Source organism: Aspergillus chevalieri, chromosome 5, assembly GCF_016861735.1.
Source record: "Aspergillus chevalieri M1 DNA, chromosome 5, nearly complete sequence".
Taxonomy (NCBI): Eukaryota; Fungi; Ascomycota; class Eurotiomycetes; order Eurotiales; family Aspergillaceae; genus Aspergillus; species Aspergillus chevalieri.
This window is the reverse complement of record NC_057366.1, coordinates 1,745,554-1,773,157: the sequence shown is the minus strand read 5'-3', so window position 1 is coordinate 1,773,157 and position 27,604 is coordinate 1,745,554. Positions and strand designations below refer to the sequence as shown.

Here is a 27,604-nt window from a genome sequence, read left to right as displayed (position 1 = left end):
CCAGAGGGGATGGGCCTGATGACATTGATTATTTGACGTGCGGAAAGACCACTCAATCCATCCGAGGCCGATATTGAGGGTCGATGATAGATCGATCAATAGATAGATAGTATATAGACAGTTTATGAAACCATCTGCCACTTCACCTGTCACGGGCTCGGAATAGTAGATAATAATGAACCAGTCCCTATCTAAACTATTGTAGCCATCGACGAGAATATCAAATTTGGGCAAAAGAAGAGAGAAGAGGGATTCTATCTAGATAGTGAAAGCTTTTATAGGGGTTGTTGATGACATGGCCATACTGTTGAGCCGCCACATACCGTCACATCCGCTTCCAAGGAAGCGTGGAAATAACCCGACTCTCGACGTGAAATAGAAACACACACGCACACAGGCACTGTGATAGAGCCCATCTTTCTGTCCTCAGGCCCCGGCCAGCCTAGAGTGACTCTCTACTCGAGCAGGATTTTTACTTTGCATTTTTGTGCAATATGGTGTTTTGTACATACAGTCACCTGACAAAAGTCTACGTAATTGTGACAGGTCAAATATGAAGGCTTATTTAATAGCGGCACGTTTGTCGAGACTGGAAGATTCCTCCTCCAATTCAGGAATGTTTGGTGAGAGTGTGTCGTTTCCATATCGAACGAATCCTGGCTGCAAGATATCATCGGTCGAGTTGGAGAATGAGACGTGGCTAATGCGAGTACCAGAGCCAAATATATTGGGATCGAGGTCAAAAGTGCCTTCCCAGGACATTGTAGAGACTCTGGACATCGGATGCATCATGGACGCCTTTTAGTGAGATGGTGAGAGGGAGGACGTGGCCTGCATGGACGACACATGGCAGCGCCGTGATTGCAAGGCATAGTGACACCAAATGGTGGTAATGCATGAGTAAAGAAATAGTATACCAATTAAGATTCTTATCAAACGAATTTCAGTAGGGGTGGCGTAACCGTAGCTTTCAGGTGACGGTCCTGGATAGCGATAGCAATTGCAATTGCAATTGCAATTCTTCCAGCTCTGCATGAGCTTGCAACACTCAACTCCTTGATACAATAGAAGGGAATTCTAACCTGAGCACACGCCATTTTTATATCCTAATCCTGGCTTTAGGTCCGATGAGTGTGAACTGTGTAAATTGATTTGGTGGGCGGAATCGATATGGTCTTAAGAATCCTGTCAGTGGAGCTCTGGGCCGGGAATATAAATGCTGGTTGAAAAAAAAAAAAAAAAAAAAGAGTGCCTGGGAGTCCAAATGGGTACAAAATACCGTAGTGGCAATGTCTCAGTCTTCGGTTACGACCGCCAACTTGGAAGTGAGCGTGTATTAGGGTTATTCGATTGTAAGCTGTAATCAGCCTTGGGAGTCTGTCAAGCCTGGAGTCAATACATTTTTCTTTGATAAGGGAGTCGAAAGGGCGGATACCATTAACGAAGAGCGGCCGGAAAAGCAAGACCTCATGTAAATTCATTTTCAGTAAAAAATAAGGGAGCGGAGAATATGAACCTGTACAAAAGGTAGAGGGAAACAGAATCAGCTCGAAGCGCCGGTCAACGCAAATGAGGAAAAAGGAATCCAGAAGTGGAGGCGAGAGGGCGCAGCCGCAATTTCCGAAAAAAAAAAAAAAAGGAGGGGGTGGTGGAGTTCAAATGGCCAGGCATATGGGTGAGTGCCGAATATGGGAGGAAGTTTGGCAAGAGAAAAAGATTTGGGAGGAGACGAGGTCAGAACAGTGAGGGCTCTAGCATACTTGGGAGGCCAGGCGGCGTTTACAGTACGGCGTATCGAATGGCTATACCAGAGACGGCAAAACTAGCCGGAACAGGAAATTCACAGGTCCTGGTTTTACAAGAATTAAAACATGAGCCCGCTCTTTCGAGCCAACACATTGGTGGATATTCTTGCAAATAAATCACCAGATGAGATAATTGCTCTGAGGTCTAGAAGATATCTGGCTTTTAACAAGGGCTATGCTCCCCGGGGTAGGTTTTCGCCGATACAGCAGTTCTCATGGTATATATTGTTATCATATTGGTTTACTGGCATTGATTTCGTCCGTCTTGTCTCGTTCCTATCTCTGGTCAATGATGTTAGCTAACTGAATATACATGTAGGGCCTCTGTCCGTGGGATTCGTGTATGGATATCCAAAGAATCTCTTGGACAAGTCGCCCCAAATATGAAAGAGAGACCTGTCCAATCATACAACCTTCTCACGTCAGGATTGTAATAACAGAAACCTGCGTGATGCTGTCTGCTTTCATCTACCTCATCATCGTCTATTCGGTTGCGCGTGGCTAACTGGTTTAGATATACAACTTTTAATGCTCACACCTTGTGTAGCTATCTATCAAAAACACGCGAATATGGATGGAACTTATCAACGAGCCGATGCCAATCTAGAATGATCCATCACTGGAGATGGAAGTTCAACCAAATATAAGACCTCAAGGTATGGAAACTTCCGGATTGCATATTGTCTCCACTGACACTTTGTGCTTTAGGGCTGGCCAAGGCCGTATCCTCCTTTCTCTATCACTATCCCCGTAGCGTCTGGCGCGGACAGATTCGAGATTTCTCTCGACTAACAACATCCTGCGCATGTCAGCATGTTGCACAATTCATAACGGCTTCGACCTAGCTGCGCCAGCAGCTTGGCTGGACCTCCTCGATCGCTGTCCTTCCGCGTTACTGAAAACAGATACATTCGAAAATGGCATCCCCAATCAGCCTCAACAGTCTCCCTCGCGAGAATATCGGCAAGATCGCGGATAATCTCGACGTCAAAGACATGACCAGGGAATAAGTACTACTTTACTGATTATTAACAAAGTGAGGAAGAGAAGTATCTGAACTTGATTGTGACCAGTGCAGCTAGTGGGGTAGATACCAGTATGCACCCTGTCCTGCTCTGCCTTTTACTGATAGCTAATATTCACTACTATCCATCAGTGTTGACTGTGAGTCTGTGATTGTCTGAAATACTCTGTTGTCCATGATATAATACTGGCAACTAAAAGTATGACAATAGTATCTCTGACTAATCTGCCGTTGCTCCTGTCGCTCTGTCTCTCGTGCGAGCGCCTACAGCGTAAAGCGTAACACATATGAGAAAAACGCGTTATTTCCTTAACATGAGATATTTTCAAAATGTTGGCTCTTAATTCCTGTGCTTTACATGTAGCAGTGTATCCTATAATTGTAATAGTACTGAGCTATACAGTCTGGTGCAGAACTACGCGCTCCATTCTAGAGAGCTTTCAATTAATCGCATACATTCCCGTCATCTGCGGCTATAACTCCCACCTTCCTATTCCATAACCATTTAAGTTTTTTTCTAAGGAACCTTAAGCACGTAGTTGGAAGCACATTATTGCCACTAAGCTCTTATCCAATAAAATTCACTATTATCAGAGTCCTGACACTTTGACAGCCGGAAATAGTTAAATCAAGAGAGGCAATGTGCGGAAGCGGACTGGGCTTGCGTGGTTGCCAGGCCAGGGCAGATTTGGTAGCGAAGTTACTGATTCATAAAAGCAAGGAGAAATATAGTGATCCCTAGATAAGACCGGATGGTTCCGTGATGGTGGCGTTGACGAGTGGTGTCCTTTCCGATGTTCGGACTGTCCGGGTATATGCTGTGCGCAATTCATGTAGTCATTGGGCGGTCCAAATCCCCGGATAGTATTCTTCGCAGAAGCCATGGGTCATATGGTTGATTACCAGTTCCGTCTAGTATTAATCGTGGCTTTGATTTCCCTTCTGCCTCTATTTTGGGGTTTTTCAAATAAGGTAAATCGATCCGATTTCCATACAGAAAATAAGGTTGTTTTTAGTGGCTTGGCGTTGGTACCACAGCCAATAAACTTGAGTGTATGACATGTACATCGCCGATCGCCGGTAACCGCGGCACATCGAGATCTGCCCACATCGTCTGGAATTTAATTGAATAGAAGAAGTCAATGAGCTTGCCGTGCAATGATTAGAGATGCAGATGCAGAAGAGTATCAAAGAGAGATATGTTGTAAAATTCATTCAATGAATGTGTGATGTACACGTATGCGATTCATCCATTCTCGCTTGCTCGTCTAAGCGATTCGGAAATGATATCATATACCCGATAACCTGGCACGGATTATCCATTGACCTCATCTTGATCCCATGGAACTGTCAAACTGTGAGACCTAGAGGAGATACGATCTCTGCTTGTTGAGTGCAGGACCGGTACGGCGGATCCGGAGTGCATCAAGACATGAAGGGTTCATAAATAGAATGCATGACGGGATCAAGCTCCAAATAGACTTCCTACCGAGATAGTCATCATAGGTGATGATGCAAGATTCCTGGTAACAAGGTTTAGGCATTAGAATATGCATATGGTTGCATCCGGGCTCGGACACTGCCGTGATGGTCGGCGTCGCCGCATATAAATGGGCTCTCATTTCAGGATTTCCTGTCTCTTCTCTTTTATTCCACCAGACAAATACCCATCATTTTAAACTGTCCATTCGCTAAAAAGCAAAAAAGAAAAAAAAAAAACCTCAAGCAAAATGCGCTTTCTCTCTACCCTCGCCAGCCTGCTCCTCATCGGAGTCACTAGTACGGCGGCCCAAGACGAATGCTCGACCTCCATTAGCTCCAGCGACAACACCATCGTGCAGTTCGCCTGGTACCTCCAGGTCTTCATCGAGCGCTTCTACTCCTCTGTCCAGATCGACCAGAGCTTCATCTCCAGCCTCCCTGGCGGCTCCCCCTCCAGCTACTACAACCTCCAGGGCCTGCAGCAGCAGAACCGCCTGGGCCTCTCCGCCGTCCAACAGGTCGGCACCAAGGTCCCCGGCTTCGACACTCCGGGATGTGAATTCACTTTCCCCCGCGTCTCTAGCGGCATCTCGTACATCCAGAACGCCGCCAAGCTCGAAGCTGATGTCTCGGGTGCCTTCATCGGCCTGACGGCCTACACCCAGAAGCCCGAGCTGGCCTTCCTCTTCTCCCGCCTGGCTGGTGAGCACAGCGCCCACGCTGCGTGGCTGGGCGGCTACACGGGCTCCAACTCTACCGTCTTCCCGCGCAACAGCACCTCCCTGGTCCCCGCGTACACCCCCGACCACGTTCTCAAGTCCGGTAACCGCCCCGGCCAGTTGGGCCAGTACATCCACTCTTGCGCGCGCGCACCTGCTGCGCCCGGCGGCCAGGCCGTCGTTATCGGAAACTTGGGTGCGGCGCTGGTTGCGCCGTCGGCTAGTAGCTCTTTCGTCGCTGCTACTTCGAGCGTGAATCCTAGCGGGCCTTTCGCTAGCGGGGTTTTCAGTGGCTCGCTTGCTTCGCCTGCTTCTAGCACTTCTGTTTCTGGATTTACTTCGTCCAGTGGTGCTGCTTCTTCGTCGGGCATTTTTGGTGGTGGTGGTGCCGGTGGTTCGTCGAGCACCCCGGCTTCTAGTTCTGCTAGCCCCTCCAGCTCTGCTAGCCCCTCCAGCTCCTCCTAAGCGAGCTATGGTAATCACAACAAGCACGCTCGCTGCTGTCAAACATTCACTTTGCAGTAATGGCTTACGTTGAAAACTTTATTCCTCGATGGACATGGACCTACACGAGGACATGTATACTTGATGATAATATGTAATTTGCTACTTTTCGTTTATAATACTAGTTTAATAAATGGTTTGATTTGTCATTGATCGAAAACTTGTGATAGTTACTCCGTACGCTGAACGCCGACTTGCGAAGTCCTGAGAGCTGCCCGGAAAGTAAAGGTATATGATTCAATAATACTGGAAGTTCGGACTCACCTCGCGCTTTCAGGAAACAATATCATCATATAGTCAAGTCCGGTCATTGACCAGGATGTGCCAATCTATGCTCTTTCAGTGTATCATTAAGAGCATTCGACGTTCTCCTAGATCATCTATTACTCCATTCATCATCTCCCGAGATGTCGGATGCAGTCGATCAATCCCACCGCTGCAATTCAGCTTGAGAAGTGGTACAGTGTGTATGATTTGCGTAACAGTGCCATTATTCTCGTTAAAGCTAAATGAGCGAGAACTTAAAATCCATGCGTGTGCCATGCTGTTTGATTAGGTCTTATCATGATTGAAAACAGAAAAGGACTGCAATGGATATTACTTCGGGACCATTAGATCGATAGCAAAAAAATCAAGGCTGGTTAAAGCAATGAAACGAGTTTCATGTGATCTAGACAAAACAATTGGCTTCTTAAAAGAAACCTGTGAACGTAGTGCATTGGAAAGCCCTTATAACAGCCACTGTAAGTCATAATGGAGCTGACCGATGGCCCCGAGAAAAGCAAAGGAACAAGGTCGGTTGACAAAATTTCCTCAATTGGCATCTGAGGTATTCACTTGAGGTACCATCCTGCTCCTTTGCTGCACATCGGGTTAGTCGAGAAGACTAGATTTTTGCTCTCGTCACCAAGAATGACATTCACTCAGCCAAGAAATAGCCATCTATGGTTCCCGGTGTTCTCAACACTGCCCAGAACAGTTCATACGATAGAGCAGCATGTCTGACATATCACCAGTTGCTCGCGCAGTATCTGTACCAGTAGTACAGTAGTGTAAATAAATCTAACGATAGTCCAACCGAGCACAACGCGAACTCAGCCCGGAAGTGTAGCCAGATACTGTTTCAAACTCTCCCCGAGAAGGTTGATGAATGGCCACTGCGTATTTTTCCGGAACAAACGAGACCAGAGCTTGATGACCGCTAGGCCAAGGTTCGCGGGCTCCAGATTCGGGAGGGTATCATTGTCTTCCATGTCCATGGAGTCGTATGATTCTTGTACGATGCAGCGGGTCCAGTGGAGGATGCGACTTTCGTTCTCTGTGCAGAATCAGTGTTAGTGCAGTCAGAGATGCGATAGAGGATAAATCTTACCACTCAGATTCTGCCCACTCCCCGGCTCTGCTAGAGAAAGTAACCATTTACTTAGCAGAATGGCACATTCAAATCCAGCGATCGAGTGTCGAACACTCCAAAAGAATGCTTGGCTACGGGCGACATGGTCTATACCAAGCCTCACGGGTATGCTCAATGCGTGGGCTGAATAGATAAGTGCGGGTGTTAGGCGGTAATTTCGTCCTGGTCGTGGGGATCTATGTAATGCCGCGGCGATGCGGTGCGGGTCCCTTGTTTCTAATTGTCGGTACGGGCCTAGGTTAAGAGAAAGTCGGACATATGCCATGCCCAGAAGTGCACTCGAGGTGAATGGAATGGGCCCGTTCTCGTTGTGAGGGTCGAGGCTTGACTCCGGAGCTTGCTGCCATACTGATGTCCATGCACGCAGTGCTCTCCTAATAATTATCAGCATCTATCAATTCAGCAACTAGTGGAATAACTTACTCAAGTCTATTCAACTCCTCCGTTGGCAGGGAGGAAGCATGATCCCCCGTCGGAAGAGAAAGCTCGCTGACAAGATGGATTCTTTGGAGGAGACCATGAAGAAGAATGTAATTACCCAATGGCGTAGGTATCGGATCAGGAACAATAGTTGTTCGTGATGGCTGCAGAAGAATTGCAAGAGCCTCCTGAAAGAACAATGGCGGAGGACCAGCCTCTCTCTGAGTAGCCTCCCATTCGCTGGCAGTGGTTGCCTTCCACTCTTTAGTAGCACACGGCAGGCGGAGGTGAATCTCACTGCTCCGGAGCATTGGATAGACGTTGTACGCTATGCTGTGGATATGAACGAAACAGAAGGATATGATTCTGGTCCGTCGGATGGATTCTTCTTCCGCCCACTCGTGCCATTGCAAAGGAGTGTGTCTTGGAGCAACAGTGACATTTTCTGCTAGTCCAAAGTCGCGAATGCTTCGTACGAGCATACTCTGTAGACTAAATGCCTCCTGCATGAGTTCCTGCTTTAATTCCCATGAGGCATACGCCATGAGAGCAAGCAGTGTCCGAATGCTTTCGATCTGTCTCCATGCACTGGCTCCTGCTGCATCCTCCGGTAGGATACCTTCGGTACTGTGAAATGAGCGGGAGATCGGAACCTGTACAGTGATATTGCTGTACCCTGTGAGAGGAACGTGAGGCTCTCGAGCCATTCTCTCGAGCAAGACGGCGCGTCCAGTGTAGAAAAGCTTTTCAGCATTGCGGTGTTCCTGTCGATACTGGGCTCCAACAGTACATATCCCCAGAATTAGCTCAGGAGCATGGTCATTGACCCGGAATGTCGGGGCATGCATGAACGGAAGATGTGAGTGGAATCCATCAAAAAAAGAGGTCAGATACCTCGATAGCGTATGCCTTGACGGTAAAACAAAATCCGGAATGACATTACGGAACTCTTCCAATGCGAATGCAAGGCGCTGTCTTTGTTCTTCGGTCACTTTCAATGGCGATGGATTTCTGGATTCTTGAGGAGGTTCTACAAAGCCATTAGACGCTGCATATTCTCTACCGGGATGTATCCGACGTACCATAATCGGAGAGTGCTCCCAAGCTCTGATCTCCCGAAGGAACTGATGGCAACCAAGATCTAAACGGGGAATCTCCGCGCGACCTTCTACGAGAGGAACTCGGCTGCTCACGAGTGGCGGCATCATTAGCAGCAGCACTAGGTATTGTCGGCTGCATGTCCGTCGTCGTTGGAAGCCATTCTGCCGGCAACCCAATCGAGTCCAGAAAATGTGTAAATTCCTGAAAATGGTTAAGCTCCTCAGGAAAATAGGGCATTGGTTGCGCAGGCGGTGGGGGACCCCGATAGCCTCCAGGAAGAAGCAATTGCGCGGCTTCTAGAATTTCTGCATCATGTGTGACCGCGGGATGTGCACCTAACGCTGCATGACTAGCATCCGGGTTCATCATTGGCTGGCTCTGCGGTATATACGTCCCATGCTGCGGTGGTCCCGGCCATTGTGCGACTGTCGAAGATGTGACGGGAATCGGCACGTTGGCTCTTGGGGCTGGGGCTGGGGCCGGTGGTGGTGGTGGTGGTGCGTCGTACGGGGGTTGTTGCTGGATTACGGGGTTCTCGGCGGGTTGCAGTTCATTCCGCTGATCGATGACTTCGTTATCTGGCTGCGAATTGGGCGAGATGAGACCGCCTGTATTTGGAGGATTATTCTCCTCATGCGCAATGCGGGTGTGTCGTTTCAACAAATCCCGCCGTGTGAATGCAGCGCCGCAAAAGCAAGTAAACGGCTTTTCCTTGGTATCTAACTGCCAATCAGCCAGGAACCCACAAGCAAGTGACAAGAACTACGTCGTAAAAACATACGAGTGCGAACGTGACGCTCCAGATGCTCCGTCCTTCGAAAGCCCCGACCGCAGTGCACGCAGACACGAGGTTTTGCTCCGACACTGGAGCGGCGAGCCCCGCGGGGATTATGGGACGACTGCGGCAGCATCAAGGCATTGGAGAGCACCCATATAAGGATGTATCACAGACAGATTGCTTTTTCCCCCACTCTTTGGAGATGGCCGTTGAACGGTGTGAATATGTGGGAGAAAGTGGAAGCACTCCAACCGGTCGGGGCCGAAGACGGAATAGTGCAATTTATTAGGGGCTGGTCACTTGCCCCACCGTCTCCAACAAGCGGACTGATGATGTTATCGACCGAGATAACGACTTATACTAATTGTTCGAGAATCCGCCCAAAGTTCGCTTGTTTTCTGGTTAGGTTGCGGATCGATATAAGATACGACGTTACGAGAATGTCACAGAAGTCGTTGTTTCCCGGTGTTGCTGTTGTGACGGGAGCGGGAGGGACCGGTTAGTACTCTAATATATAGTACGAGAACCTATGCTGAAGATGACCAGGAATCGGTGCAGCTACCGCAAAAGCATTCGTTGCTGCCGGATGCAAGCGAATTGCTATCACTGATCTCAATGAAGCTTCGTTACAACAGACGGCGGATGCAATTCTTTCCGCCTATCCCGAAACCCAACTGGTGGTAAGGCCGGGGAATATCGCGGACGAGACCTTCGTCGAGTCCTTTATGCAGGGTGCCATCCTCATGCTCGGGCGAATCGACTATGCAGTGAACTGTGCAGGAATATTAGGAGGAGGCCAACGCTCCACAGAAACAACCGCTGAAACCTTTGACCGCATCAACGATGTGAACTACCGCGGCTGTTGGCTCTGCTCGAGGGCGGAGTTGAAGCAAATGCTAAAGCAAGACCCATTACCCAGCCACGATCCAGATCGTGAACCTCAACGGGGATCTATTGTCAATGTTGCAAGTCAACTCGGAATAGTCGGGCGTCCGGAGGCTCGTAAGTCATCATTCGCCCCCTCAATATACTTTGCTGCATTCGGACATCTCTAAACTCTATCTATTTATTTCCCCTCAGCTGCGTACTGTGGTTCCAAGGCTGCCGTGATTGGTATGACACGCTCGGATGCGATCGATTATTCCAGGGATGGAATAAGAGTAAACTGTGTTTGTCCGGGTCTTGTCGAGACGCCCATGACCGTACAGTCTGAGGAATCGCGCGAGAGATTCAGACCGGCTGTGGAAATTGCCCCGATGAAGAGAATGGGGAAGCCGGCCGAAATAGCAGATTCTATTCTGTTTCTATGCTCTACGCAAGCATCCTTCGTACAAGGGCATGCTCTTGTTGTGGACGGCGGATATGTCATAAATTAGTCTTCCTATGACGAAGTCTATATGTCTAGGCCTAGAACTGGGTGCTCGCGACACATGGGCCTCGACTTCTTGCCACCGTTCCTGATTTGTTTCTTTGGTTTATTTGGGTCTCTAGGTGGATGCAGGGCAGTACCAGTACCTCGATTGACTGCATGGAATACTAGCAGGGAAATTGTCTCTTGCTTTTAGTTTATCTCTTCACGACATACGTTGACTGGTATTGAATGTGTTTATTCTCTTTCATCTAGGATTACTGCACTCGGTGCCCATGGACAACTGGCAATATAGCAGCATTGTCACTTCTTTTCCATTCATCATGGGGTGGGTAGAGAAAAAGGAGGGGGAAAGGAGTTTGCTGTCCCTGGGATCAATCCAAGGCCTGGCGGGCTTCCACTGTCCCACTGCATTAAGTTTCTTTTCCCCTCACTGTTGATCATATTATGAGAGTTTCTATTCTCAATATTTGCAATTGTCTTTTATAGCTCATATGGATAAGATGCGCCAATCTACAGAAGCCAGCAAAGGCTTTGAGTAATCGGGCGACCAAGAAAGCCGGGCATGGGAGCATAGTATGAACCCTGATCCCACGGACTCTGAGAGAATTGAGTGTACCAAAACGCATCCAGAAGGAAAAACTACGGCGATACGTATAAGAGCATATATATATATATTTGATTCCAGAAATACATTACCTTTGGTCGTCTTTCCAGTTGAAATGAGTCTCCCACGCATGACCCGCTCTCAAGACCTTCGATTCTTGCCACAACCCTCCAACAATTTCCATTCCTACTGGCAAGCGTACCTTTTCATCCTCCTCAGCCGGAGTAAGTCCCACCGGAATAGACATCGCAGGATGACCCGTTAGATTAAAAACCGCCGTGTTAATCGTAAGTCCCATACTGGGCTTAATCGACTCCATAGGAAGACCACGCGTACCATGCTTCGGCGCAACAATAGGCGTAGTAGGCATGACTACCACATCGTATGTGTCAAAAATCTCTTCATACAAGTCACGAAGCTTCCGGCCAATGTTGTTTGCTTTGGCATAAAGTTCCGGGAATCGAGACATGAGATAAAGACCGTTGATCATCACGTTCTGGGTTGTGGGAAACGCTCGCTGGAAACTTTCTTTGGTCCAGGGGAGTCTTTCACGTTCCAGTTCTGTCAGGCCCAAACCTCTTCGTCCATGCGCTTGTCCAAGAAGGTTCATTGAGCCTGCGACTCTAGACTGGATGGTCCAGACGGCGGGTCCGTTCAGGTGGTCAGGAAGTGAGATCTCCTCGACAGTCGCTCCGAGTTCTTCATATTTGCGTGCGGCACTCATTACTGTCGACCTGACTACAGGATTTACGATCCTGTGCTCGAATCCCTCGGTTAGGATTCCGATTTTGAACCCCTCGAGCTTTGTGGGTGCTGCCTGAAGAGTAGCAGCATAAGTGGTCGAGCCGTGCTTTGGGCTTCCTAACGACCTATCATCGATACCATCATAGCCGCTAATTGTGTCCAGGCAGGTTGCAACATCCATCACTGTTCTTGCGAGCGGCCCTGCGTGGTCGTCGATGGCATCACCACTCGCAATCCCGCTATATGGAACCAAGCCAGATGTAGGTTTGAGTCCGACGCCTGGAATAACATTAAAATCAAATAACTGACCGCTAGTGGAAGGTCACATACATCCGCTCAACGCTGAAGGTACTCTGATACTCCCTGCTTGGTCACCGCCGATAGTGATATCCACCAAGCCAGCGGCAACCAAAGCCGCGCCACCTGATGTACTCCCACCAGAAGAATACCCAGCAGCATACGGGTTATCCACAGCGCCTTGAACACTGGTGAACGACGACGTAGAATGACAAAAGTTCTCGCACGTTGAGGTCCCGACAATGTCAGCGCCTGCATCGAGCACTCTTGTCACAACAGTCGCGTCTGTGTTTGGAGTCCAGGACGGGATCACATCGCTTCCCTGTAATTGTGGCACTCCAGCAACTGCAATCACATCTTTCAAGCTGACGGTTTTACCCGCCAGAGGTCCTCCGTCTGGATTCCCCTTGATCAGGAACTTGTGTGCCCATGCATGTCCCAGCACCTGCTCTTCTTCCGATGGACGTCGCACATTTTGTCGTGGATATCGATCTAGGTCCGGTTTTGGTTGGTAATCTGGCATATCCGCCACTGTCTCTGCGCAGTCGTGGACCGCTGCCAGGAGCATTTGGAAGTCATCTTCCTCGCTGGGGTCAATTGAGACGCCCACTTTTTCCAGAAGTTCGTGCGCATCGGTTTTCTTCACCGGGTTATCCCTGCATTTGATATCTTTATCAGTCGGCAATTCAATTGCCAATTTCTATCTGAGTCCACTTACGGTGATATGGAAGTAAACAACACCGACATGGCAACTCGTTTCGGAGGTACTTTAGATCGAACTGAGCCGGCAATCCAACTTTTATCGTCTTCCACATATCCCCAAGGTACCAAGAGACCATTTTATACAGCCCCCCCTTTTTTTTTAAATACATATATATATATATATAAAAGAAACCTGACAGTGGAAACAGCCGGTTCTCCATCGGCTACTCCAACCGGCATATCCTCTGTTGGGGTAAGGGGAACTCCATCAATGCCAATAATGGGGTCATTGTCATTCCTTTCCAAATTGGTCAGTTTGCGGGAGGATAGAATAAGGTGACCAGTGATGTTGTTGTAGATAAGGACTCATGATAGCCGGATCCGTAGATGAGGGGTCGTCGTTCCAGCGCTGATAAATCGCGGATTCCCCCACCTTCGACATTGACTTAAAGCTAATTGATATCCTCGCTTTTTTGAATTCCTTAAGCATCTTCAACTTATAACCTAGCGCCAAACCACAGCTTACGTTACATTACAATGGGAAAGAAGCGAGTTCTTATCACATACGGCGTTGACGTCGATGCCGTTGCGGGATGGCTGGGTTCGTACGGTGGTGAAGACTCGACCAGTGATATTAGTCGCGGTACGCATCCTGAAGTTCCTCTTTTAGCTCGCTATTCAAGACACAGGGTAAGCTAACGAATATCTACTCATATAGGCGTCTGGGCGGCCACCGTGGGAACGGAGCGCCTGCTAAAGTTCTTCGACAAGTACAGCGTCAAAGCGACCTGGTTCATCCCCGGACACTCGCTAGAGTCCTTCCCTAAGGAAATGGCTGCTGTGCGCGATGCAGGACACGAGATTGGGCTACATGGATACTCCCACGAAAACCCCAAGGACATGACAATCGAGCAACAACGGGACGTCCTCGATAAGACATACAGGATGTTGACTGAATTTGTGGGCAAGCCACCTCGAGGAAGTGTTGCACCATGGTAGGTCTTATCCTTCCCGGTAATACTGCAAAATGATGTTACTGATATGGATACAGGTGGGAAACAAGCAAAGAAGGTGCCCAACTTCTCCTTGACTACGGCATCGAATACGACCACAGCATGTCCCACGAAGATTGCCAACCCTACTACCTGCGCACGGGCGACACGTGGACCAAAATCGACTACACCAAAAAGGCTCACGAGTGGATGAAGCCCATGGTCAATGGCGAGGAGACGGGTCTTGTGGAGATTCCAGCGAACTGGTACATTGATGATTTGCCGCCGATGATGTTCATCAAGGGCTCGCCGAATAGTCATGGGTTTATGAATGCGAGAGATATTGAGGATATTTGGAGGGATCACTTCGATTATTTCTACCGGGAGTATGATGAGTTTATATTCCCGATTACGATTCATCCGGATGTTAGTGGGAGGCCGCATGTGGTTTTGATGCATGAGAGGTATCTTGCCTTCGAGTAAATTGTCATTGAACCTTGGGCTAACGCGACTAGACTCATTGAGCACTTCAAGAAGCACGATGGCGTAGAGTTTGTCACCATGGAGCAGCTGTCGGATGATTTCAAGAAACGAGTTGCTCCCGCCGCGGGAGCGACTATGCCAGCGAAACCAGGCGCCATTCTGGAAAAGAGCTAGCTTGATATCTTCCATATGATTGGAATTCGAGCATATACCTTAACTGATTGATTATTCTATTTTTGTGATCATTTTCGGCTCAACTGCTCGGCATGGTTGTACATACTCCAACGAACATTACTCCAACTGCCCCGAATCTCGACTCCAACGGGCTACCCCGCGTTGTAGCGATTTGTGGAGGTACCCCGATTGCAGCTCGATTCATGCCGATGGATCCGGTAGGACGAATATGAATCTAAGTCTCGAAGGCGCTTTACTATAGTGGCAGGACATGTTGGAGGATGCTATCATATTGAGATATGAATCCAAGCTTATGATTTGCGCTGCATCCACTGCGGAAACTAGCTGCATTGGGCTAGATTAAGGGACCTCTATCCCTGAACTGTACTCGTGCCTCCGTAGTTGATATTCGTACAGTAGTGACATAAAGACTCAAGGGGCCGATTGACAAGCAACCATTGGGTATCTATGACTATGCACTTCCGCTTTCGGATATTGGATCTACCTCTCCCGGTCCAGACTTACGGAATCAAGCCCTCCCGACCGGTATCTCGGAATCCGATAATGTACTTGTCTGTATATATCTGGTAGCTTAGCGCAACTCTTTTCTCGGTCAGATATTAACATTACTTGCATCATGGTCACACTTCCACAGGTCCATTTGTCCAATGACACCATCACAGCGTCTCTACCCAATTTGGTTGCTGTCTTTGTCGGCGCAACCAGCGGCATTGGTGAAGCTGCCCTGAAGGAATTTGTCCGAAAACCAACGCAACCAAAATGTTATCTTGTTGGAAGATCAGAGCAATTTGCAAATCGCATCATTGAAGAGTGTAAATCATTCAAGAAGATGTCAGTCTGGTTAGCGGGGGCTGACAGGTTATGCGAAAAGATCAAGAGCATGGAAGATACCATCAACATTCTCTTCTTATCAGCCGGGGCTGCAATATTCGACCGTAGCAGTATTTTTGCCAGCTAGTTATTTTTTTTTACTGGCCTTTGGCTGATATTCTGTCAACTTCTAGACACATCTGAAGGTCTACACGCCCTCTCGGCACTTGCCTTCTATACACGTCTGCGCATCACCCAACTCCTGCTCCCCCTTCTCGAATGCTCTACAGCTCCTCTCGGGTGATAAACATCGCCTTGGAACGAAAGAAGGCACTCTCTACCCCTCCGACATGCAAGCCCTGGCAACCCCTCTGTGTGCAATCCGCGGCCATCTAACCACTCTGATTATCCTCGGCCATGAAGCCCTTGCCTCCAGGGCACCAGGTGTGAGTTTCTTACAAGTCTCCCCTGGCGCAGTGCAGACGGCACTTTTTGACCGCGTGCCGGGTCCTGTGGGGCTCATGATGCGGTGTTTTATCGCATTGGCAGGAAGATGGGTTCTGGTACAGGTTCAGGAGAGTGGGGAGAGGAATGTCTTTCTCGCGACGAGTGGCGCGTTTCCTGGTCGAGATGGGGGTGAGAGGGTGGGGTTGGGTTGGTGGAGAGCTTGAGTGTTGCCAAGGGTGTGGATGGGAAACCTGGGAGCGGGGTGTATTCGCTCGATTATGACGGTTCAGAGGCTGGACAGAGTGTTATGGATTTGCTAGGAGGGTATCGGAAGGAAGGGATTGTTGACCGGGTGTGGGAGCATGCACAGGCTGAGTTTGAGAGAATAACAGCTTGAGCAAGATATCCACAGAATATAGCACTGCTGCCCATGAGAAAACTAAAGCAACAGGAAAGGGAAAGCTCCCATCTTGTCCGATTCTCATGGGTTTTCAAAACGGTGGTGCCGCGGCCCCGCAACGCTTCATCTAGAATCCATGGTGGCTGATAGCTATGCATTTTCGTTACTCTTATGCCAATAAGATACCTAAATCTATGGTCGACAGTCTGAGAACAATCAAATGCAACACAAATGAATAAGGACAAAGATTTGGCAACAGCCTATACCCGGACCGATCCCGATACATATATCGTGCACGATCTCAGTCTAAAAGACTCCATTGCGGCGTTGAGCTTGGTTCTCGTGACTCGGGCTCAGCAATACCATTTTCGCGAGGCTTAACATTCTCTTTGTTGTCAGGCTTCAAGTAGCTCACGGGTTCAGGTGTGTCCTCTCCAAGCAAATCCCCGATAGCGACTTTGCGGGCCTTCGTCCTCTTGCTCCGTTGCTTTGTAGATGCTTTCGCAAGAATTGTATCATGTTCCTGGGCTCCACCATTGGCGTAGGCGTGATATTCGCTGATCAGTCTCCGACGCATACGCTCCTCCTCCGATACTTTCGGTTTGACGATAGATTCACGAGTTGGCTGAGGACCAGGCTCAGGAGCAGGCTCGGAAATCAAGTTTGCTTCCATCATCGCGGCAGCAGCGGCAATTTCAGTAGCCAGTCTGCATGAGCAAACGCAAATGTGAATGTTCGAGCAAGACATATCGCAAGTGTGTCCGCAGCGCATCTGTTTATCGCAAATTCGGTTGCAAAGGACTTCTTTGTGGGGAAAACTTATGGCATACAGGGATTAGCGTGTGAACAATCGGTATATCAAGGTTTCTCACCTGTGGCATTTCAGGGTACACTTGTGTCCGCAGGGAAGGGTTCCGTTACAGTTCCAATCACATCCACCATTTCTCTTTTCCCAGTCAGATGGCTCTGTAGTATGTTAGCGAGCTCCTCAAAAGATCACAATAGAGGAAGAGCCGCACCTGATATGAGCATCTGTCTGCCGTGAGTCGAGCATTTCAAGGGCAATGCGGATCCTATGCGACGAGATTCGCCTTCACCCTCACCCATGATGGAAATCACCTGAAACCAAAGATCGTTCGCAGATGCAAGCGCATGCGCGTTTCCAAAGATGTAGAATCCTCGTTTCGCGCGCGAGAGGGCCACACAGACTCTGTTCTCTGTCGCAAGAAAACCGATTTTCTTTCCACCACTTCTCACAAGAGACAAAATCACAACATCATTCTCTTCACCTTGGTATGAATCAACCGTTGCAACCTTAATGTATCGGCCCTGGATGCCACGGTGAGCTCTTAATAGTTTTAGCAGTCTTTTCCTCTGGCCGTTGTAGAACGTCAGTACCGTAATATTATTGGGCGAAACACCGCTGAGTACGAGGTGGACGAAGAAGCCTGCCACCATCTGCGCCTCCATCTCGTTGAACTTCGACGACAGGCTATCGCTGTTTTCCGGCCAGCTATGACTGAAGAAGAACGACCTGTAACCCACCATACCGGGAACTTCGGGTCGTTCCAGCACTGATGGGTGGTCCTGCAACTCGCCGTAGATAGGTCTCAGCAAGCGACGTATCTCTGGTGCCATTCGTCTCTGTCGTCTGAGTGTCACGTATTTTATTTCATTCTGAACAAGCCGCTCAAACATTGATACATCAAGGTAAAAAGGCTCCCCTCCGAGATCTTGAACAGAGCAATGTCCCCTCAACTGCTTATGGTCTCCAACAAGAATCAGCTGCTGAAGGGAGTTGAAACAAGAAACCGAAATTGGCGCTTCGATAGCTTCAGCGGCTTCCTCTATCAATACAGTTCTGGGGTTCAAGCTCGACAAAAGCGCCCGGTACTTGCTCAAACCGGTCGCTGTCATCCCAATAACTTTGGCGTTGCGAAGAATTGTATGGTCTCTTTCCCACTTTCCAATCTGCAACTCTTCACAATTTGCGTTGTAAAGTGCCATAAGGGTGCGAAACTCTGACAAGATCTTCTCTTTGGTGAGTTTTCGGAGAACGTTATAGACAGTGCCTCGTGCTTTGGGCGGAATCTTCCACATATCAAGGCATTTGAGATAGTCTAGGGCCGCTGCTTCAGAGATAGATCCGACGTCATGTCCACGGAACCCATCTTGAATGGTCGTGTACTGGCCTCTGAGGCCATCGTAGTCATCTTCCTCAAGCCCCTGCTCTGCCTCCAATTCTTTCAGTTGCTCGTACTCGAGATCCACTTCGTCCTCAGAGAATCCAAAACTTTCTTTCGTATACTTTACCTGGAATTTCTTTCCTTCTTCTCCAATCCAAGCAACCATTGGGTCGACATTGTCATCCTCTGTTCCCGGACGAATCCACCCACTGGCACCTTCCTCAAGTGAGTCGTATTGTTCTTGAGTCAAGGTCTCATACTTCAGGAATAATGATGATGGTAGTGGTAAAAATTCATCCTCCTGACTAAAAGGTTGCAAAAGCTCGGAGATGGTCGTGGTGAAATTCCGGTATCTTTTCCTAGCCGATCCAAAAACGCTTCCCTGGATGGTAGCAGCTGGCTCCCTTTGCCTAACAGCAAAGAGAGTTCGCTTCTTTATTTCGAGATCACTGCTTCGCGCTCCCAAGCGGATGTAGTTCCTCTCGAAAGTTGAAATATGGTTCAGAAGCTGGTCCAACGCATGATTTGTCTGGGCTGCAATAAATATAGGCGGATCCCCTTCCTTCATGTTTGACAACAAAATCCTCAGGGCGACGACTGATACAAACGTCTTTCCAGTTCCCGGAGGACCTTGGACAATCGACAATTTCTTCGTGAGGACTTGTTCAAGGGCTGCCCACTGTGTTGCGTCTAGATCGCCGGCTGGGGACTCAGGCCAGGCCTCGAGGACGTTCACTTTGCCCTCTTCCTCGAAGCCCGTGAGTCCTGAACGTATGTCGAGAATGGGATGCTCTTTGATGTACTCCGGGGGCTCGATGTTTGGTTCCAAGGAGCATATGTGCTCTGCTAGAGGGAAGCTATTGACATTAGAGGCGTACAGCAAAGCGTTGACGTGGGGGCACTAACCTTTCCTTGCGCATCTTCTGGAGAGCCATCATAGTATGTCTCAGCGATTCGTAGTAGCCGGTTTTTGCCTCCACCATAATCCATTCCTGATGAGGGTCGAAGTCCGCTTGTTCAGGCCGAGAAAAGAAAATATCGACCTCGGGTGGCTGTTGCTTCACTCTCTCTACTGGCCTGGCAGCCACGACACCAACGACGCACTCACTTCGAAAGCAGTCATTTGCTGGAGAAAGAGCAATGATGGTTCCGGAGATCAGGCGCCTTGAATATTCCCAGACAATATTCTTGCCGGCACGATGAGTCGAGAATTGAACGCGGAAAGCCAGGCCTCTTTGCGAAAAAGTAACCCCAATGATATGAACCTAAAGTTGGATTTCAGTTATATGACCTAGATATGCTAATCAGAAGTCACTAACCCTCTCGTAGATGGACACCGCCGGGGAATCCTTCATTTGAGGGTCATCTCTCACATAAGCCACGGCGTCTCTCAAAGGAGCAACAGCATCCTCTCGTAGAAGCTCGTAATGGGCCCTCAAATAAGAGTTCTTGGATGGCCAAGGGCCATTGATGCAGTTTGGCATGAGCTCGACGCAGTCCTCATCCTCGTCTAGCAAGTCGGTCCCCAGGATCTCGTCCGAGGATGGAAGCTCTGGCTTCATGGTCCAGGCTTCGCCTTCAGTAGATTCAGCCTCTCTAGCCTGAAAGCAGTAGTTCTTTATGTCCGGGTTGACCTGGATAGTATTCCCCATGTGAAGGTTCATCAGCCGCACATGAGTCTCTGGGATAAACGACGAGGACAACTGCTCGACTTCTGACGACTCCATCTTTGAGGTTGGCGAAACCATATGGAAAATCAGACAGATATACAGACGTGTAGTGGAAGAGTCATGGGATGGCAAGATGGCAATGGGGAGGATGAAGAGAGACAAAGAGGGGAGGTTGGAGAAAGTGGGAGCTGGGGGTTGTCGGGACTGTTGTCATTCGATTGGGATAGGAGCAGTTTTTAAGAAGAGGGCTCACAGCCTAGCACCAATATTTGTATTCATTGTCCTCATTTGAAGCAAACAAAACATAAATGATTCATTCAATTCACTAATTGCAGGCGATCTATAAGTGGTGGATATCTTTGCTTGCTCTTTGTTTGCTTGCATTTAGCATTGATTATGCATCCGAGTCATGGTTTGTGATGTACTTTGTATAGGTTGTAGCTATGTAGAGTATACAGAAATACTTTTACTGCTATGGTTTGCGGTTATTTATGTCTGAAAATAATCATAGTAACCGGTACATCATGCTATGTACAAGTGCCCGACTGGAAATGGATTCGATATTCACAGTCAGCTGTGACTCGCGAACAATTGAATAGACAGCTATCCAAAAGGTCAAGTTAATAGCTGCAAGCCTAATGAGAGAGGAATGCACTCTCTATATTGGCTATTTCCATTCCAAGAACTACAAGACGAAAAGAAACAGTTTTCCCTTTACGGCAACGTCAATCACGCTAACCTGAATTGGAATACTATTGCCTCAGGCACAAGGTGGGAAACGTCCGGGGAAATCCATCGCGAGCTCCATTACTCGAACCTGCGCGCGAAAGCTCAATTCGAAGTCATTCTTTCTTCTATTTCTATTCTTCCTTTAACAATTTCGGATAATCCTTGATTGCCAAGTCTTGTCGTCTTCTGCGACCACTAAACGCGGAGACTTACGAGAGCTGTGGACCTTTGAATCGATCGCGGCGTCTCCCCGCCGTACAAAGTGAAGAACGATTTTGGCTTCGATATATATACCTATTCTATTAACAAACATTAACACTGATATTGGAGGTACGGGGTAATTGTCGATTTTGGAGTTGCCATGGCTTCGATTGAGGACGATGATGATCGGGATCTCGCAGGTGAGTTCACTCTTCAAACGCTGTAATCGAACGCCGACACTGAACCTTTGTGATCTCCCTAGGCTCGCAGGACGGAAGCTCAGATAATGAGGATGAGACCCTTAGAGATGCAGACGACGGGGACAACGACAACGAGCCTGATGCCGACGCCGACGGAGACCAAGATGCAGACAGCCCTTCCAACACCAGCCATATCTCTGAAGGCCCCGGGATGGCCTCGCAACAAAACCCCGATACAGACGTTCCTATGACCTCTCCTGAAGCAGCCGCTCATGCTGCGACCGACCCTTTATCCGCTTTCCATCCCAGTGTGCGCTCGGAATGTCTAACGTGTTCCACCTACGATATCGTTCCTACCACTGCGGCACCACACAGTACCTCAATCAATGCGGTGACGGCGACGGCAGACATGAGATGGGTATTCAGCGGAGGTTCTGATGGATATGTGCGGAAATTCAACTGGGTGGACTCAATCAACAGCAAATTGATGCTGACGGTGGCGCAGAGGCATCCGTTTGTCGACAGCGTGGTGAAAGCGGGCGTGGTGATGACGTACTGGGAGAATATGGATGCCAATGCTCTGTCACCTGTCTACTCTTTGGCCAGCCACAGCGAGGGTCTCTGGCTGCTGTCCGGTTTAGAATCAGGTGCTATCCGTCTCCAATCAGTGCGACATGAAGAAGGCCGAGAAATTGCATCTCTTCAACAACATACTTCTGCGGTATCCGTTTTGAATCTGACGTCCGACGAGAAGTCACTGCTTTCCGGGGGTTGGGACAAACGTGTGTTCGATTGGGATCTGAATACCGGGCAAGCCAGGCGCACTTTTGGCCCCAGTGCTGGACAAATCTCGGCGATTGACATCCGGCCAGAGTCTAGTCTGCCAGTGCCGAGAGATACTACAGATCGACAGCAAATGAATGGGACATATTCATCAAATTACCAGGCCAACACCGGTGCGAATTTCAATTTTGAAAATGCCCCCAACGAGCAGGGCGATTTCGACGATGCGAACCCGCAGGCGGGCTCACCGGCAGATTCGCTCTTTGGTGGAGCTGACTCGCTATTTGGCGACGGGGATAATGGTGGTGGTAATGGCAACAATCCCTCGGGGAATGCTTTTGGTATGGATAACGACGACGATGAGTTTGGCAAGTTCGCTGGCAGCATGCTCCCTGATGCAGATGCCCCTGGTGAACAAGATCATGAAATCACCGGTCAGCAAAACGGCATTGCAAAAGCACCGAAAGATACCAGCAATGAAAACACAGACACGAACATGACAACACAACAACCAGATTCACATGGAGCAGAGCTTCCAAATGGGACGCAACCTGAAGTCAACGGGCTACCCCACGCTGAGGAACTAGAGCCCCCTTCTCAAAGTCAGGATTTCTCACGGCAATCACCGCAGTCAGAGTCAAATGCGGACAATGTGTTCCTTTCTGCATCCATCGACGGTACTATCCGAGTGTGGGATAGACGACAACCCGACGCAATTGCTCGTATCACGTCTCGCAATGCTCCGCCATGGTGTATGAATGCTTGCTGGTCTCCAGACGGAAACTATATATACGCCGGTCGACGGAACGGCACAGTCGAGGAATTCAGCCTTCATAAGGGTCTACAGGAAGCGGAGCGCGTCTTCAAGTTTCCTCAGGGTAGTGGACCAGTGACGGCTGTTAAGGCAATGCCTAATGGAAGGCACATTGTTTGGTGCGTCTTTTGTCTCTGTCTTTCCCTGATTGGCATCCATACTGACCAGTGATAATAGTGCATCCCATGATATCCTCCGACTCTATGACCTAAAGCACGAACAGGTCACCCGTCACTCGACTGTACCCTTCCTTATTATCCCGGGTCACCGAACAGGAACAATATCCCAGCTGTACGTTGACCCAGCATGTCGGTTTATGATCTCGACAAGTGGCAACCGAGGCTGGGAGGGCAACACTACTGAAGTGCTGTTAGGATATGAGATTGGCGTTCCGCGGTAATTTCCCTGCTCTTGCTGTATATTGAAAGAATATCCTGGCTACGGGGCTACGGGACATTGTCGTTATAAAGGTTATTTGACTTGGTGGCGTAAGGCTTGCATATTGGTGGTGATTTGCTTTGTTGAACTATGCTACAGATACCTCTTTGGATACTAGATTTTCGTGAATGATTTATATCTTTTCCTATTCACAATAACGCAAAATGTATGTGCAAATCAAAGGATTATACCAAACGCCATCTGAAGAGTGTATATACCCTGACCAAACTCAAACCAGAATAAATCACAATGCAAGTAGAACAAAATCATCATAGGTCATCATCAAGATCAACTCCATCACATACCTCATGCAGCCCTGCTCTCCAAGTCCCGTAAAGCGGATTGCCGGCCCATTGAACATATCCATCACCATCATGCTCGAAGAAGATATAGCCCGGCTGTCTATCCTTGCCATATATATCACCCTTAGATGGCTGCGCAGCCTCCGGACCCGCCGCAAGCTGCCCAAATCCAGGAAGTGTCCCATTGGGAATATGCCCCCGTGCCTCAACCTGCCCAGCGCCAACATTGCTAACTGTGACCAGGTACACAGGTGGGAGCGCATTATCCCGTTCAGCTTTCAATGGCATAGAGATCCACGCTTCATTATCCCACGAATCTCGTCGATTCTGGTCATACCGTTGCGGCAACGGTCTTGACAAGAACAAATCATCCAACTTCCCCGTATCAAGCAGTAACCCCGGCGTCTGTACATACAAGACACTGTCATACTGCATGAACTGAATCTGCCCCAGACGAAGCAGTTTCGTATCTGTGGGTGCGTAACCCGCCGACGTCGCGGCTGTCATGTCGATGGGCAATAACCAAATGTTATATTTAATGCTTGCGGAGCGAAGGAGAGAAAGGGCCTTTGAAACGGGTTTCGAAAGTTTCTTGTTCTTGGAGGACGAGGGTTGGTCCCATTCTTGCGGATACATGAAGAGACGGTCTTGAACTGCTGTGCCGTTTTTGGAGAGGTTGTGGAAGAAGAGGATTGCGGAGCAGATGTTCAAGGGGTCGGGGGTGGAGAGGAGTTGGACGTATGCGTAGTTACCATTGTTCCCTTTCTGTCTGTCATTGTTGCTGCCGTGGTATAATTGGTCATAACTGGTGTCCCTCCTGGCATTCCGATATGTCGATCTCGATCCGTGTCTGGCGAGGGGGTATGAGGAGTCTGGGGGAGGCTTGAGGGCTTGTTGGATGCTTCGGACGGATTGCTGCTGGAGAATGTAGCCGGACAGGAATAAGAGGAATGTGAAGATAAAGATGACCCCCATGGAGATAATGGAAGACACGGTGGAGGGAGTTAACAGCACCATGGTTGCGACAGAGCAATATGAACCCGCATACGGGTAGCAAAAGCGTATCTCTCTAGAAAGAGTGCTTGGCCACACGACGCAGCTGGCAAGCCAACCACGGAAAAATCATGATGAGAATCAAATTGGACCCTTGGATCGACAGCCTTACGATCTCCCACCCGATGCCGATTCGGGGTTGTTTACCTCCCGCGACCGTTGGCCGTGCGACTATCGATAACACCCAGTCTTGGTAGTCTTGGCAGCGGAAGCACGGAACAACCCTCTCCGGCGGCGCGAGCTTTCATCTTCAAGTCTGTCGCGTTGATTGAGGACGAGTTCAATTCCAGCACTCTGAGTCTGCAAGCAGAATGTCGACCCATCGCGCCGATGCTAGCACCTTCCTCGATAATCGCGGCTACACTGGACCCCTAGTCCGCGGTGTCAACCCAGCCACGCTCTTCGAAAAAGCCGTCCGCGATCGCATCACAGATTCCTACTACTGGAAAGAACAATGCTTCGGATTAAACGCCGCGACTCTCTGCGACCGCGCAGTTGAACTCAGCTCTATCGGTGGTACCTACGGTGTCTCCGAAAAACCGACACCCTTCCTCTGTCTCGCTTTTAAGATGCTCCAGCTGAACCCGAGTCGCGATATTGTGCTTGAATATTTGAATTTCTCGGATCCGGGGAGTGACGATGAGGACCAGGAGAATGGGGTGCTTCAAAATCGTGGAGATTTCAAGTATCTGCGTGCTCTGGCGGCGTTTTATGTTCGGTTGACTTTCGATGCGGTGGATGTGTACAAGACGCTTGAGCCGCTGCTACTCGACTATCGGAAAATCAAACGGCGTGTGCGGGATTCGTTTGTGCTGACATATATGGACCAATTTGTCGATGACCTTCTCACGAAAGACCGTATGTGTGGTACAAGTTTGTGGAAGTTGCCGTCAAGGCAGCAGTTGGAGGATTTAGACTTGCTGGACGAGAGGATTAGTCCGCTGGCAGATGAATTGGAGGAAATGGACCAGGATAGCGATGATGGGGAGGTGAAGGAGAGCCGTGCTGGCTCTACGGATCATACGGAAGAGGATTGAGTCGTCCGTCGTGCGTCACGACATGATCCTCATCTCGAGTGCCAGCTCAAAACCACGTCGCCAAAGCCGCTGCCTCCGCCGGACAGACAATGTCTGCCACCAACACCATCGTCAAGTGAGACTGCCATCGTTTGGTCTCGACGACTTGCGTCAAAAACGACGCGCAACTTGATTGATACCAACATCGTCACGAATGTACACTCGTCGGGAAAGCTGTGGGGTGTGATGATACTCAAGGGTCTGCTCGACCAACATCGGTTGATGAATCTGGTGTGTGGCGTACTATATGTTTTGAATGTATATAGTAAGTTCCAGGACGAGCCTGCTAATTCGTCTGTAAATATTCCCAATTGAGGACCAAATAAATCAACACATGAACTAAACGAACCAAGGCACTCGAGTATACTATAAACTAAAAAGAACTGAAACAATCAGAAACCCTGCTGACGATGCCACTTCTCCTCCCATCCCCTAAAATACGGACTTTCATCCAGCGTCCCAACCTCCCAATCCCTCTCCACAAGCCCATTCCTCCTCTGCTCCTCTGCCCACTTCTCCATCACCGGCAAGATCACATGCTCCACATGCCACGTCCCCTTATACTCCAACAAATTCTCCTTCCCCTCCTTCATATTCTTGGCCACTAGCGCCGGCACACCAGGTTCATCGCGGAACTCTGTGACCGGCGTGAACAGGGCTTTGAAGTTGAAGACGACAGCTGCGGAGAGGGGGAGGCGGCGGAGGGTTTGCCAGTCGACGCGGAGGTGGCAGTCGGATAGTTGCAGGGTGGCGGATTGGTGTGTGCGGTGGATTTCGAGGGGTGAGCCTTTTGGCATCCAGAGGGGTTGACCGACTTCGAGGCCCCAGGAGCCACGTTGGATTGGTTTGTCGGTTGGGAGTTTAGTGAAGAAGCTGACAGATTAGTGTCTGAATCCTAGGGTAGTTGGTGAGCGGGACCTACCGCTCCATAGAAGTCTGCATCTTCTCTTTGTAGTCCGGAACAGGCTTGTGAATCAAATGAAGCGGAAGCCCCATCTTCTCGTTAATACTCCATCCAATCGAAGAGCAAATAACACCTGCGCGGAGGATATAGCAACCAGTCTTATCATCTCGCAGCGTGATACCAAAGTCCTCGGGAATATTGTCAAGCAGGATCTCCAGGGGCTGCTTAGACTTGACATCCTGTTCCGTACCTAAGATCCTGTTCTGGAAGATCCTCTTATCGACCAGCGAGAAGTACTGCGGATACCGGGCACAGACGTTTTGAAGGACCATTTCCATGACCTCTTTGCAGGCTAGTTCGGACCCGGGAAGGTAGCCAAGGACCCCGTTTCCGTGTTTGGCATATAGTTCTTTGCGTTGGGCGATTCGTTGCTTGTAGGTGTTTTCAAGCTCGATCCACCAGTCTGTTTCCATTTTTGAAATTGCTAGTGACAGCGTCCAGTTAGATACTATTGAATTCTGCGGGCCAAGGTTAGGTACGTACACATAGTCTGATGGTAAACCCATCTGAATGGTCGATAGAACCTGGCCAGCGCCTTGTTGATATCAAACTCTTGATAAGGTTGGGGCAACGGCACTCCACTAAGCTCTGCATAGTCCGGGAAGTCCCCTAGGTCTCGAACCTCTTGTACCGAGAATCCAGTTGGGGTATATTTCTGCTCCTGGCAAGTTTCATAGTTTGTATCCATGGGCAAGATGTGTCGAAGGACCTCTTCCTCCTTGACGTCTTGCACTCCACTCAAGATCTTACTGAGCGTCTCTCGACGCTGCGGCGGCAATACACTTGCATGATTTGGTGTTTCAGAGCTTTGAGGTTTCTTCTCTGGCGATATTGATTGGGGAGGCGTTTCGGTTGTGAATGACCTGCGAGACCTCATTCGACTGAAGATCGACTT

General features: G+C 49.1%; 12 protein-coding genes across 12 annotated transcripts; 6 read left to right on the top strand and 6 right to left on the bottom strand.

Annotated features, from left to right (window-relative positions):
* Nucleotides 1–561: 561 nt before the first annotated feature.
* Nucleotides 562–762, bottom strand: ACHE_50621S (uncharacterized protein; the record flags this gene model as incomplete). Its single annotated transcript, XM_043280358.1, has 1 exon — nt 562–762. The coding sequence occupies one exon, from the start codon at nt 760–762 to the stop codon at nt 562–564; it is 201 nt and encodes a 66-aa protein (XP_043137945.1).
* Nucleotides 763–4,559: 3,797 nt separating this feature from the next.
* ACHE_50620A (uncharacterized protein) lies at nt 4,560–5,495 on the top strand (the record flags this gene model as incomplete). The annotated part of the gene is made up of 1 exon (XM_043280357.1): nt 4,560–5,495. One exon carries the CDS (start codon nt 4,560–4,562, stop codon nt 5,493–5,495), a length of 936 nt encoding a protein of 311 aa, XP_043137944.1.
* A 1,133-nt stretch (nt 5,496–6,628) lies between these two features.
* Nucleotides 6,629–9,380, bottom strand: ACHE_50619S (uncharacterized protein; the record flags this gene model as incomplete). Its single annotated transcript, XM_043280356.1, has 5 exons — nt 6,629–6,852; nt 6,907–7,322; nt 7,372–8,398; nt 8,451–9,188; nt 9,251–9,380. The coding sequence occupies 5 exons, from the start codon at nt 9,378–9,380 to the stop codon at nt 6,629–6,631; spliced, it is 2,535 nt and encodes an 844-aa protein (XP_043137943.1).
* Nucleotides 9,381–9,471: 91 nt separating this feature from the next.
* On the top strand, nt 9,472–10,623 carry ACHE_50618A (SDR family NAD(P)-dependent oxidoreductase; the record flags this gene model as incomplete). Its single annotated transcript, XM_043280355.1, has 3 exons — nt 9,472–9,745; nt 9,794–10,249; nt 10,328–10,623. The coding sequence occupies 3 exons, from the start codon at nt 9,472–9,474 to the stop codon at nt 10,621–10,623; spliced, it is 1,026 nt and encodes a 341-aa protein (XP_043137942.1).
* Nucleotides 10,624–11,311: 688 nt separating this feature from the next.
* On the bottom strand, nt 11,312–13,011 carry ACHE_50617S (putative amidase; the record flags this gene model as incomplete). Its single annotated transcript, XM_043280354.1, has 3 exons — nt 11,312–12,246; nt 12,298–12,920; nt 12,983–13,011. 3 exons carry the CDS (start codon nt 13,009–13,011, stop codon nt 11,312–11,314), a joined length of 1,587 nt encoding a protein of 528 aa, XP_043137941.1.
* A 492-nt stretch (nt 13,012–13,503) lies between these two features.
* On the top strand, nt 13,504–14,615 carry ACHE_50616A (polysaccharide deacetylase family protein; the record flags this gene model as incomplete). The annotated part of the gene is made up of 4 exons (XM_043280352.1): nt 13,504–13,609; nt 13,685–13,961; nt 14,018–14,422; nt 14,474–14,615. The coding sequence occupies 4 exons, from the start codon at nt 13,504–13,506 to the stop codon at nt 14,613–14,615; spliced, it is 930 nt and encodes a 309-aa protein (XP_043137940.1).
* Nucleotides 14,616–15,252: 637 nt separating this feature from the next.
* ACHE_50615A (uncharacterized protein) lies at nt 15,253–15,750 on the top strand (the record flags this gene model as incomplete). The annotated part of the gene is made up of 2 exons (XM_043280351.1): nt 15,253–15,577; nt 15,641–15,750. The coding sequence occupies 2 exons, from the start codon at nt 15,253–15,255 to the stop codon at nt 15,748–15,750; spliced, it is 435 nt and encodes a 144-aa protein (XP_043137939.1).
* Nucleotides 15,751–16,594: 844 nt separating this feature from the next.
* ACHE_50614S (putative DEAD box helicase involved in nonsense mediated decay) lies at nt 16,595–20,206 on the bottom strand (the record flags this gene model as incomplete). Its single annotated transcript, XM_043280350.1, has 5 exons — nt 16,595–17,000; nt 17,166–17,259; nt 17,313–19,336; nt 19,386–19,744; nt 19,799–20,206. 5 exons carry the CDS (start codon nt 20,204–20,206, stop codon nt 16,595–16,597), a joined length of 3,291 nt encoding a protein of 1,096 aa, XP_043137938.1.
* A 1,033-nt stretch (nt 20,207–21,239) lies between these two features.
* On the top strand, nt 21,240–23,276 carry SPT8 (WD40 repeat domain-containing protein; the record flags this gene model as incomplete). The annotated part of the gene is made up of 3 exons (XM_043280349.1): nt 21,240–21,279; nt 21,342–22,995; nt 23,054–23,276. 3 exons carry the CDS (start codon nt 21,240–21,242, stop codon nt 23,274–23,276), a joined length of 1,917 nt encoding a protein of 638 aa, XP_043137937.1.
* A 307-nt stretch (nt 23,277–23,583) lies between these two features.
* On the bottom strand, nt 23,584–24,633 carry ACHE_50613S (uncharacterized protein; the record flags this gene model as incomplete). The annotated part of the gene is made up of 1 exon (XM_043280348.1): nt 23,584–24,633. One exon carries the CDS (start codon nt 24,631–24,633, stop codon nt 23,584–23,586), a length of 1,050 nt encoding a protein of 349 aa, XP_043137936.1.
* A 347-nt stretch (nt 24,634–24,980) lies between these two features.
* On the top strand, nt 24,981–25,706 carry ACHE_50611A (PRP38 family protein; the record flags this gene model as incomplete). Its single annotated transcript, XM_043280347.1, has 1 exon — nt 24,981–25,706. One exon carries the CDS (start codon nt 24,981–24,983, stop codon nt 25,704–25,706), a length of 726 nt encoding a protein of 241 aa, XP_043137935.1.
* A 431-nt stretch (nt 25,707–26,137) lies between these two features.
* On the bottom strand, nt 26,138–27,586 carry ACHE_50610S (heme-dependent oxidative N-demethylase family protein; the record flags this gene model as incomplete). The annotated part of the gene is made up of 3 exons (XM_043280346.1): nt 26,138–26,618; nt 26,668–27,133; nt 27,193–27,586. The coding sequence occupies 3 exons, from the start codon at nt 27,584–27,586 to the stop codon at nt 26,138–26,140; spliced, it is 1,341 nt and encodes a 446-aa protein (XP_043137934.1).
* Nucleotides 27,587–27,604: the final 18 nt, after the last annotated feature.